Source organism: Lepidochelys kempii, chromosome 5, assembly GCF_965140285.1.
Source record: "Lepidochelys kempii isolate rLepKem1 chromosome 5, rLepKem1.hap1, whole genome shotgun sequence".
NCBI lineage: Eukaryota > Metazoa > Chordata > Testudines > Cheloniidae > Lepidochelys > Lepidochelys kempii.
The window spans coordinates 112,362,456-112,375,495 of record NC_136384.1 but is presented as its reverse complement, the minus strand read 5'-3'; the positions used below and the strand labels follow the sequence as shown (position 1 = coordinate 112,375,495).

Below are 13,040 nucleotides of genomic sequence, written 5' to 3'. Positions count from 1 at the left end.
GATTTCAAACTGCTAAAGATCCCATTTAACTTTACAGAAAATGTAACTATTTTGTTTCATAAAGGGAAACAAGGCAGGTTTGGTACATTTACAATTGTATGAACATTGCAAAATACATTGCTCTCTCCATATAGTTAACTAGTAGTCCAAAATTGTAAAGACTATGTGAATTCAAAGAGATTTTCCTGTGTTCGTTATCTGTTTTATCCTAATAAGCTCCTTTTAACATCTCTCACACACTTCAGCATGCTTGCAACCAAGTTGTGCCCAGCTCCACCTATGTGATCATTTTGGTTTGGACCCTGACTTTGTGCAGCCCAATAGCAAGCTCTTCAGGTAATCATCATCTGCAACCATTATGATTATTAATTAGGGTTCCAAAATGTATACAATGAAAGCATCTCCATCCCATTCTTGGCTGCCGGTTACATCAGACTAGAACTGTTCTGCCTCTGGAAGCCAGGGATTCCCAAGTTAACAAGGCATTTATTTTCCTGCTTATGTAGAAGGAAAGAACTAGGGCTGAACTCAGATTCCTCTTTGGATGACATCTGGGGGAAGTTCATTCATACACAATGGATGTATGGTAATTTAGATCATTGGGGGATATAGTTCAAAATGTTAATTCTTAGTCAAGCAGCTTCTGATTTTACTCATAGCCCCCCCCCCCCCCCCCAAGTTTATTAGGTTATTAATTTGCAGGGAAACATTTATAATGTCTTTAGTGCCTCAAGGGAGGGGTGGGGGAACCCATTTAAAATGCAAATGGTAAAGTTTTAAGGAATTGTCCTCATGCATTTTGGGTCAGATTTTCAATCATATGGATATTAATGTGCATTCAAGTCTAGTCAGGTGCCATACCTGTTTTCCACATGAAGTCATGAGGGTTTGCATATTCAGATTAGGTAAGCATTCATCTCTGAAAATCCAGCTGTAGGACAATTTGCCTCAATCTCCAATGTTTGCAGCTAAATATTTCACATAAAGAAGTCAAAGGAGGAGGAACAGGAAGTGATACATGGACAGAAGGAGGCAGCAACTTACAAGGAGCCCTCTTGTGAGCAAATCTAGCTGCATGTTAGATGAAATACTGTGATTACATAGTCACCTTGAGGACTTTCACTTTCTCCTGCATAAATCTATTCTAGAGTCAGCTAGTTAACCAGCTATTAAAAACTAGAATTAAAAACCAAGCAGTTTAAAAAAACCCAAACTCAACAACAAAACAACAGTCCTCAATGTGTCCTGGATTCTAAGTTGGAAAGTAATTGTAAGTGGGGTTTTTGACTTGACTTCACTTAGTTTCAGACAGCGCTTTCAGCTAGCTGGGAAACAGGTATGTACAACAGAATAGAGACTATGTTATAACTTGCAGAGGAATCAGTGTGATGTAGTAAATCCAGGGACATTAAATCCTCTTCAAGAATGATCCAGGATCATAAGAGTATCGTTTTTATCTCATTAGCCTTAGGAAACAAACATTTAGTGCTAGATACCATGACACACAAGCTACTCTGGATGTTTACGCAAGCCCAGTGTCATATTGTTGAGGATTTGCAGCAATGCATATGGGAGGGCTGTTAAAACAAAGCAAATTGATTAAAATTGTCATCTACAATTATGTCTGAGGGTGAAAAAGGAATCCAGTTATTTCATTATTAGCCAATAGGCAAAACAACATGTAAAGATTTTCTGCAGCTGGGGAAAATAAGGGTAGCTAAATATTTAGGATGCTCAAAGAGTATTGCTATTTAAATTGCTCCAAGGAGCCATAAGGCTTAACTGCTTATTATTTAGGACTATCAATGAGAGGTAATAATTTAATTTTTGTGCTGCTGTACTTTTAAAGCCAGTACTAAAGTAAAGTATTAGGTACAATCTTTGCTATTTGTATAAAACTTATTTAGATTAGCAACTACTATAATGCAAGTGTAAGTATTCAAGAGCATGCTTCACAGGGATTTTTAAATTTAAAATATGAACAATTAATTACATTGGTGAGGAGGGGAGCAGAGAAGAAAATCAAGCACCAATTCCACAGGTGAGTATAAGAAAACAGCTCTCTACTCATTGTTGAGTTGGTCTGAAATCTGCAAAACAACAAACGAACTCAAAAGGCTAAAAATGACAGAAGAATTGAGATAAAGTTCTTGTACTGTGGTTGTGCTTTTTTGCTTTTGAGAATGGAAAATGCCGAATATTTTCATGGAGGGAGGCTGAACCAAATGAACTTAATATACTAACATGGCCTAGGATCACCAATTGCTATGGGGTTTTTTTTGTTGTTGTTGTTTTTATTATTATTAATGTGAGCATCCAGCCTACAATGCCAAAAATATTTTCTGATAAATAGTGCAAAATCCATTTCTCTGAAGGAACACACATCTTATAAAAATGTTAGGTCAGCAGCATGTTAAAAGTACTTTGACGTTTCTGAGGAAGGGTTCAGGTACTGGCATTTTCAATGAGATCCTAGTGCCCCTGTAAAGAGTTAAAATGACTGAAGTGTGAAAAATAAGTAAAGATGCTGGCATGGGAGTAGTATGAGCAGATTACATTCAAGCTGAAAGTAGGAACATGCCTAAGTCACATTATTTTAATAATTCTTTCATGCCTTCTCTCAGTTGCTTCTTCCAGGAGTGACCTCCTTAGTAAGGGATGGACATGTACTGATTCAGCTCATTTGATCGAAGCAGAAGCAACAGGGCTATCCACATATGTTGCCATGTAATTTAGTTATGGAAACATTTAAGTCAAAGACCAATGTCTAAGTTTCATCTTGCAGAGGACATGACAAATATTGTCAAGTAGGTGCGAGTCTTTCCATCTACTGGCAATCAACTAAACATGGTTTTAACTTTTAAGACCAGTCCTTTGAGCTCTTCAATTTTTCTCTGTATACACAACTTTAAGAGTTGTATATAGATATACAATCTGGACCTACAGTGCAAAATAATTATCCCATAGGTTAGAAAGATACCAGATGCCTGGGACAATAGTGCCTGAAGCTGCAAGTTCACCCCAAGGGGCACTTTTGGGGGGGGGTGGGGAATCTTCATTTCTGGTCAATATTTGTTTATGTCAAAACCTTTTTGCACCCTAGTTTCATTAAACTATCTCTGTAGCTTGCAGAAAGACACCCATCTCCAAGCTGCTCAGGGCAGAAGCCCATCATTGTTTGGGAGAACAATGCAATATAGTCAGAGTATATCTAATTTCATGAAGCAGGTCACTGAATAGAGAAAAGCTAAAGTTTTATAAGATTGCCAAAATGGAAGAGTTATTGTTAGTCAACACAGATTTAAATTATTAACCGGGAAAGGACTACTGTCAAAAAGACAGATAATAACTAAAGCTATTGTTTGGTATCGTGACCTGTCTAAAATAGCTGCATGGCAAGTCACAATTCAAGGGTTCCATAAATATGTACAAACATGCTGCACCTATATGCAACAAACAGATCCCGCTTTACCAGTGCACTTAACATGCTACTGGGCTAGAAAGGCAATCCAAAACATACACTTATAAAATATCTCAGTATTGATGGTCCTTAAGAAAGCCACCAACTAAATGCTCTTATTGAGCCACCATCTCCCTTCTCAACTACTTGATGAAGAAGATGGCAGACAAGCAAGAAGAAACAAATATATACAGAAAAATAAAGTTAAAGCAGATAAGCCATTCAAGAACTGAATATCCTTGGTATTAAGAAGTTTTAAGGTATTTTATAGCACTTTACACTATTTCATGAGATGACAAAAGAAAAAATCAGAACTTGTCCCAAAGAGAGATTTGATCTGGATACAACTTGCTGGATTTAGTCTTCTTTTAGGAACTTGAATCCAAATCTACATATGCTCAGTTTCTGTCCCATCTGTTTCTGTTTTGTGACGTTCCATCACCTCTTCCCTCATTTTTATATGACAGGTGCTCCAAAGCATTTTCTGCACCACTCCACACTGCTGCTTGGCGGTGCATCTATTTTCTGCATCTTCTCAAGCACCTCTGTCGTTAGACTTTTATATGCAAGTCTGTACTCACTGTCAAAGGCCTCTGGAATACAGAGAGCATAGGTGAAAGTGCTGCTTAAATGACTTCAAGTGCACACCATAAATATTTCCACAAAAATAAAGTTTCTTTTTTTAAAATTATCACTCTGCCAGATGTAGCTGTTTTAAATAAGCAGTAACTGAGAATCACAAAAGCAAAACTTGTAATAGTATTCATTAGTTCATTCATCCTGAAGTAAGGAAGTCTGCCAATTGAACAGCTGCTTAGAAACCCCTGAAACAAATGCCAATTTTTTTGAAGCTAGCTATCCTATATCAGTCCACACGGACTGTGCCTTCTCTTGAATATATTTGTGCAAATAAACATGTACATTTCACAATGTTTTCAACTTACCAATGTCAATGTTCTCTCTCCCAAGAGACACCAAAGATAGGAAAAGGATTTCTCTATAAAAACTCCTGTAAAATATTTTAAAATGTGAGTCAATTAAAGTACAAACTACACTCAAGAAATCAATGCTGAAAGCATGTTTATCGCCTATAAAAATACAGCTTTAACTATGTTTCCAATCTTATTTGTACTATAAATGGCTTGTTAATCAGTGTTGTCAACTCATGATTTTATGAGTCCTGCAGTTTTTGGTGTGCTTCTTTGAGCCCAGCTCCCGGAGTCAAGAGCTTATATGAAAAAATCTCATCTTTTCATTAAAAAAATGTTTTAGTCACCATGCTTGTGGAGAAAAGGCTGAAAAATGTGACCCCCCCCCCCCAAGGTTCACAAACTACAAGGCAAGTGAAAAAAACCCAAAACAGTATTTTTAAAATCTCATTTTTAAATTTCTCATGATTTTTTGATATTTGGAATCGGCAATGTTATCTGTGTTTAGTTTCAGGATGTCAAATTTTCACTGGAACAGAATTATCCACAAATTAAACAAACAGGTGTATGGAACTCGGAGCAAAAAAAGTAGGGACTGTATTAATGAATAAAGTGATTTCATTTTAACACCCTGAAAATACACAGTTTCTGTATTTCAGTCAGTATGCACTTAAGAATGGGATAGGCTTGAAGAATTAAAGACATATGCACAATATGAGAAACTGACACAGAGCTGGCCTCTTGGTTTCATACAGTCACTGTATTCTTTGTAAATCAATCTAGATTGTGCCTGAATGAAGAAAGGGAACAGCCTACATCTGGTCTGTTCATTACACTGGAAAAAAACTGCTTTTATCTTTTGCTTATGTAAGCCCCTCTACTCTCCAGAAGGGGGGGGAAGAGGGGAGGCAGAAGAGAAGAGCCAATCAAGAAGCTCCGGGAGTCATCCCCAAAAGGAGGCAGCTGACTGGACCTATCCCAGGTCTCCTTAGAGAAAGGGTCACTGAAGTTCTCATGCACTCAGAGCAAGCGTGCAAACAAACATGCACCACTTGGTACTGAGTAGCCTTTGTAGGAGAAAGAAGGAAACGGTCAGCCTGGCTACAGAAAGAGTGGGAGAAGCACAGACAGGTAAGCCTCACCCAGGCACACAAAATTCCCCTTTACAAGACAGGGAAACCCTGCTTGCTGAGCCAGACAAAAAGGGAGCCAGAGCCTGCTGCAGGAGAGACTTTCAACCTTGCCCCAGCTACCAATCGGTCCCTAGACTGCAGCTGCCGGATCCCACCCACCCAGGTCCTGCCTCCAAGCCCTGGGGAGGTGGGAGAGGCAGGGAGCGACAGACGGCTGGTGCAGCATCCTGGCCCTGTGCCAGCCGCCCGCCACCAAGACAGCAACACTGCCCCCACCTTAAGATTGAGGACACAGCAGAGGCTCTGGCTTTTCCCTTTGCTCAGGGGTGCTCAACTCTCGCTCAGGCCCTGCCCCCACTCCACTCCTTTCCCCAAGGCCCCAGGCCCTTCCCCTTCTTGGCCACACCCCTTCTTTCCCCCACCCCTTTCACCAAGGTCCCACCCCCGCTCCTCCCCTTCCCATCCCCTCCCCTGAACATGCCCCGGCCCCCGCTCCTCCCCGCACGGAACAGCTGATTGCAGGAGCCGGGAGGCACTAGGAGGGAGGGGGGAGAAGTTTATCAGTGGGGCCGCCAGTGGGCAGGAGTCACTGGGGGGAAGCTGGCTGCTGGTGTGTGCTCTAGCCCTGGAGCACCCATGGAGACAGCACCTATAGGACACAGGTACTCCCCCAAATACCCTCTCCTAGTACATACACCCCTCCAGCACCCCCATAAATACCCCCTCTGGCAGCATCCTCTTTTTGGGATCCTGAAAGTAACCCTAGGAATAAGGGTAATAAATATTCCTAAGCCTCCAGATGCCAGTTTTTACCCTTAATCAAAACTATTGTGCAAAATGCAGTGCTGACTCCTCCAACCAGCAACTCGCATGCAGCTGAACTTCAGTGGTTATAAAGATAGTTCGTAGGGTGCGTTCAGATCCTTTGCAATGTAAAGGTTTCAATGACAAAATGTAAATCGAGGCCCAAGATCTCCACATATTTTGTATCTGCTTTTGCACGCATATTTACTTCACTTACGTAAAAAAAAAAAAAATCAGTTTTTGTGTACACAACTGGGGGCTTAGTTACTGGATTTGCAAATAACTGCAGCAACTACCTGCACAGGAGTAGATCTACACAAGCCAGAATCTTTAAGGATCTCAAAGTGCCCGTATGAAAATCTGACCCTAAACATGTGGCTGTAGCATGTGTATTGACTGGGAGTGTCAGAGGGGGTTGACTGTTCTATAGCCACGTGTGGGAGGCCTTTACAACACTTAAATGGTACGTGATCCTGGTGTAGGTTTGGATATGACCATGGGGGAAGATAACAGAAAACACTGTCCCTTTACCTTTGTCGTTTGACATCTGGTTTAACTTTCCGCAGAAGGAGTTTGATGGGTTCAACAACGTTGTTGTGTTGAATGCTCAGTTTGATGTTCTCCACTAAAGTGCTTGTTGCCTGCTGATCTTCTGAAGCTATGGATGATTTCTTCTCTGCTAAATCTGGTGGGAGAAAGCAGCATTTCAGACCAATACAAAAACAGATGTAATTCTTAAACAGTCTCACTCTCATGAAACATGCAGTGAGTACAAGAAATATGTGGTCTTTGTGTGCAGAGAAATTTTGCCCATCTTGCAGAAGTTTCCACTACAATGGAATGTCTTTGCCTATTTAGGCATTCTGTCATCCTTTATTGTGGCAGAGACGGTGTAAAGCATACACACTCTGAGTATGTCCTGACAAGGAAGCACAAGAGACCAAACTGGCTCCAGTTCTTGACATGTATATTTTTGTAACAAAATCTTTGTCTATTGACACGGATATAAAAAGGGTTCTTTTTAGTGCTACAGTATCTTGTTAATTTATATTGAATTCAAACACATTGATTGTGTTACACCTGGAAACAGACACACAATCAGATGTGTTTGATGCATGTGGCTGAAGGCTACCATGTTTCAGCTATGCTGCATAGGTTTGTGGGCTGCAAATTGAACAGACGGTTAAGTGCATTCTAAAGAAAATAAAGTTGGTAATATTTATGCCATCAGGCTGCCTTTAAGAACAGTTTGTAAAGGACGAGAAGTGAAGCTGCCATTGCTAAATTTTGGCTACGGGCTACCATTACTGTAGCGATACTGAAGCTGAAACAGAAATGTTGCAATAATGACCATCAGCAGCTGATCTAGTCAGGCATTTACACATTTACCACAATGTTCTGGTGCATGAACTGGTGTTTCCAAAATGACAATGAACTGACTTAATAAAAAATAGTGCATCAAGGGGACAATGGAGTTTAGATTACAGGCAGAATCAACACATAGCAAAGTTGCACAGTAAGCTGCAAGCAAGGGGCATTTGTTGATGAAAAAGTCACGTCAGACACAGCGATCACTCCAATAAGTTTATGATAACCTGGATATAAAGGATAGCAGGATTCAGTGCATTTGGTGAACATATTTTCCCATTTTCCAGATATTTTCTGAATTTACTGCAGGTTCTCTCAACGGCATTATTTGGCCAGTTTTTCAGCACAAAAAACATTTAAAACAAACCCTTTGTTCCCTTATTTACATTGTATGAATTTGTATTGGGGGTGTGCGAATTAGAGTTATAGATAAAGTATTGGAAGATTCAAGTTGTCATTCATATTTCATATGGATGTCACCAACCTCTTATTAAATAAAACAAAAACAAAGCAAATGACACTATCATCCTCCTTTGGTTCTCCCAGTACATTTTTTGGTTCAATCAGTTTGCTTAGATTTAAAGCTCCTTTGGGGAGGGAGCTCTTCTTCCTTGGTGTTTTACAGCTCTGAGATCATTTCTTAAAGTTAAGACAAGTAGAACAGCTCATGCACCAAGAAAATATTTGAGACATGTAATATAGTACATAGTACACTACGCATGCATGTTTCAAAACTCTCCTGCTATAGTGGAAAACCATGTGCATGGAAGCTAACGGCATAAACACGATAGCTACACATGGTAAATCAGGGTGCAGAAAGGTGGCAACTATTTATTTTAAAAAACAAAAGCAAAGAATTTTATTTTAGAAAGATTTTCCTTTGTAGCGGTTCTTCCCTTTCACGGTTGTACTGATATGGTAGACAGGTCAGTAACACAGCAAGAAAGTTCAGACCCATGCCCTTACTGAAGTCTATGTACACGCTGCCATCTGATCAAACCCTTCCCCTATTTTATACCTGATATATAAACATGCAAAGAATACTGCAATGTGTATACAAAGGAGGAAGACAACAAATGTTTTCATATCAGGTTTCACATTGTTTACATTGTGTTGTCATTCAAAATGTGGTGGGTGCTTTGCAAACACAGGGGAAGACCATTCTTGCCATGGAGAGCTTAGAATCTGTAAAGAAGCCACAAGGTAAAAAGAAATGTTTAGTGTCACCTCTCACTCCCCATCCCACATGCTCTCTTTCACACTTGTTTCACTTACTGAGATTTCTCCAAGATATATATAGAGACTCTCCAGGCTCTTGGTGAAGGTTGATGTTGTCCCACAGTAGCTGGATGTATACTAACTTACTGTCTTGAGACAGAGATGACAAAGGAAGCTAGAATGAGGGAAAGAGAAGTTTAAAGAGGTCAGCACAGGATCACGCAATTAAAAACTTGATAGCAGGCCCAAAAAGTGTTATTTCTTATCTCTGTTGCTGAAAAGATTTGTGCTATTCATTTTGAGACACAAAAATGGAGAGGCTAAACTGCAGATTTCATTTGGTAGGAATTAAATAGTGTATTGTCTGCACTGCAGTACTAAGTGGCTTTTTTTGACTTAGCTTAAACCCCTTCCTGTGTGATATAAGCTAAACCAAAAATTGTACTGGGCATCTACACAGGCTGTATTGATATAAATGTATTATTATTTGTATTGCATGAACACTTAGGAGCCTGAGTCACAGACCATGGCCCTAGTGAACTATGTACTGTACAAATGCAAACAAAAAGATGGTCCTTACGCTGCTGGTAGTATGTGCCTGCTAGCAGATGGTGATCCTGCTGCAAAAGGCTTTACATTACCCTTCTGTTGGTTTCCAAGCTCCAAGAAAGGAGAGCATTTGGACTCTATGTAACAGGTGGGACTGTTTGTACAGCAGGTTGGGAAAGGCAGCTGCTCACAGATATTTACTAAGAACACAAATTATCCCTAGTAACACCACACATCTAGTGGGTTGGTTATTGCAGACACATGAAACTTATAATTACAGCTCAATTTTTCATAACTTTTGTAAAATTAGAAGTGCCTTCTGAATGACTATGCACTTGCTGCATGAATTGGAAGTGAGAGATGGACAAGAAAGCTGCGTAGTTCATTCCCAGTCAGTGTAGGCTTTCTCCTGATAATACAGTGTATTTTCCAATTTAGCTTGTAAAGTTTCCCAAGTGATGGGGCTTCAGCCATATCTCGACAGGCTATTCCATTACATAGTTCAAATACCTGATGACCTCTAGTATACACATTTGGCACACGTGCAGAAGTCAGATGTGTACCTATCTTTGAAAAAATCTGGCCCTTAAAAGAAAGGATGAAATGCCAGAAAATAATGCACCTGATTCTCTAGTCTTTTCTTACATTTTTATACTGATGTGACTCAATGAAGTTATGATAACAAAAAACTGGTGGAATGAAGCATGGAATCCAGCCCAATATCTGAAAGAGATTTCACAGTGTGGTAGGGAATCTGCCTTGCTGTGATGTGTTATAACTTAAAGCTGCTGTTCATGAGTTGTTAGAATTCCCCCAGAGCTTCTTTATAACCCCGGCTATCAGCAGCCATTGAGAAGAATCTCACTTAGTAGCTTTTGAAAATCTATAAAAGGATGTAGTGGCATTATACCCCATATTCTTCATAGAGATATGATTTAAATATGATTATGGCATAACTAAGATGTATTTTATGCAAGATAGTTCATGTACGAGATCATTGGAAAGGTTATGATTTACTGAATATGATTATCCTATTTGTATGCATGTTATCATTTTTATATCTGAAGTTAGAAATATTGTTTATGCATCTATTACAAATGTGTTTACACCTGGTGAATGCCCACTAGACGGTCTGGATGGCCAGCTGGGAAAGGCCACTAGGAAAAACAATAGGCCTTTGAAGATGCTTATCTCCCATCTTCCTGGGAAGCCTTCCTGGGGACACTGCAAACAGCCTTTGAGTTATGGCTGCAGGGACTTGTGACCAAGTCACCTGGTACTGGACTCCATGATGATACCAGTGTTTTTCTAGTGATCAGGGGTAGGAATCACACTGGGAGACAAAGGAGTTCTATCATATGCAAAAACTATTTAAGGCAGGGTAGTATCACCATTGTGGTTCTTTATTCATTGACTCCCCACCCAAGAAAGGGGACTCCTGGAAACACATGAGAACGAAAAGACTGGACTAGGGGAGAAGGACTGATCCCAGGCAAGAGGGTTGTTTGGCCTGTAAAAGAATATCTGGAGATTTAAGCTGCAAGCAAATACAGCTTGCCTTCAAGAATCTCTGCAATCTGCCTACAACAACATTTAGGGTGAGAATTTGCTACTTATAACCAGTTTCTTTAGTATATTAAGCTTAGATTGCACATTTGTTTCATTTGCTAGGTAATCTGCTTTGATCCGTTTGCTAAATCCTATGATCACTTAAAATCTATTTTTTGTAGTTAATAAACTTGTTTTGTTTGGTCTAAAACCAGTGTGTGAAAATCATAACTTGGGGAAGAAAGCTGCATATATCCCTCTCCACATTGAGGGAGGGGGTGAATTTCATGAGCTTATGCTGTACAGTTCTCTCTGCAGTGCAAGACAGTACAATTTTGGGTTTACACTCCAGAGGGGGGTGTGCACTTGAGTACTGGGCAGTTCCTTAGCTAAGCTTTCCCATGCAGAGTTGATCTCAGCATCTGTATGAATAGCTGCATCTGGGTGCGTCCCTACCTGTATGTTGTTTAAGTGCAGTCTGAAACCTGAGGGAGGGCTTGCCTTGCCTCAGCAATACAGTGTAAAAGGAGCTTAGGCTGGTGGGTCAGGCGGGCTCAGTGGCACCCCACTCCCAGGCAGCCACTCCAGAAGTGGGCGGGGGAGAGAAGAGGAGAAACCCATCAGATGCCATGGCTAGAGAACAGTTTGACCAGCAGCCAAGTGCTCTTTTCACTCATCATCATTCAAGATAGCTCATGTAAAAGGAATCCTATTACCAATATTAGAAATAGAAACATACAATTTGGTATTAAAAAAAAAAAATCTAGATTTTTTTAAACTATCGTCAAGCAAGCTTTTTCTGACATTTTCTATAAACAAAAATAATTCAATATGCTGCAATGTTTGTGCATGACCAATTACTGTTAAGGCACCTACCTGCACTCCGTCATTACAGTGTTCCGATGTCAGAATGAGTCCTGGCAAGTTGCTAGGTAGATCCAAGCGCCGGAAATACCAAACTAGGTTCCAGAAAATGATGGGATGTTGGTTGATAAATGTGGACGTGTGAATCACTTGTTCCCCCTCATTCTCTAACAAGGATTCGAGCTCTTTACGTAGCACCAGAGGGCTCAAGTATGGTACAGACAGAGGGAGCGGATTGGGCCTTTTCCGTAAAGGATCCTGAAAGAAGAGCAGCAATTGTTACTTTCGGCCCCCAGAAATACTTTTGGGGATCATTTCTCATAGCAATCTTAACTTGCACTGCTGCAGAACTAACATTTCTAAGTCTTTGGAAGTAACGAATGCACTACAGCTATACCGCGGCTGTCGGTTTTGATTTCTGAACTTTTCCTTCTCTTTCCTCACAAAAGCAGAGCTTGTTAAAATAATTGCTCTACAGATTAAAAACCAATGTTGCAACACATTATAATGTAAGTCCACCAGGAAGCAGCTTAAATGGGAGAGAAACTTCACCGTTGACCAGCAGCCACTAAGTCCATCAGAAGGAGACACATCCTTGTTTAACATGGAAGTACCTACTGTAATGAACTCCATTCCCCCACCCCCTCTCTCCCCACAAGAGAAACCATCTGAACCATTTTTTGGTGGAGAGGACAGGCGGTAAGTGAAGGGAATGATTTGCATATACCTCTTGGAATAATGTGCTATTTTTATTATTAGATGGTCCATTCCAGAATGCTGGTCACTTGTTTATAAATTTCTGATCTCTTTAGAAAGGTTAAGGAAAAGTCTGTACTTCCAGAGTAAGAATTTCAAATCAAGAAGCACTACTTAAAATGTATACAGGAAAGTCAATCCTTCAACCATGTCAGAGCAACTGAACCATGGAAAAACCTAAGATATCTAGACACACTAAGGGCATGGTTACACTTGCTGATTTAGAGCGCTATGAGTTAAACCAGCCCTCGGAGAGCGCAGTAGGGAAAGCGCTGCAGTGTGTCCACATGGTCAGATTCAAGTGCACTGGCGCGGCCACGTTAGCAGCTCTTGCAAGGCCACAGAGAGCAGTGCATTGTGGTAGCTATCCCAGCATGCAAGTAGCTGCAACATGCTTTTCAAATGGAGTGT

The 13,040-nt window shown here is 40.4% G+C and overlaps 1 protein-coding gene across 1 annotated transcript in view; it reads right to left on the bottom strand.

The window, feature by feature from the left end:
* Positions 1-660: 660 nt before the first annotated feature.
* The window catches only part of DENND4C (DENN domain containing 4C), a 114,402-nt gene continuing 102,022 nt past the window's right edge, over positions 661-13,040 (bottom strand). Inside the window, exons 29-33 of the mRNA XM_073345479.2 lie at positions 11,886-12,131; positions 8,970-9,087; positions 6,858-7,011; positions 4,405-4,469; positions 661-4,053 (exon numbers count right to left, since the gene is read on the bottom strand). Of these exons, the coding sequence (XP_073201580.1) occupies positions 3,917-4,053; positions 4,405-4,469; positions 6,858-7,011; positions 8,970-9,087; positions 11,886-12,131 (720 nt within the window). The 3' untranslated portion in view covers positions 661-3,916. The remainder of the gene's footprint in view (positions 4,054-4,404; positions 4,470-6,857; positions 7,012-8,969; positions 9,088-11,885; positions 12,132-13,040) is intronic.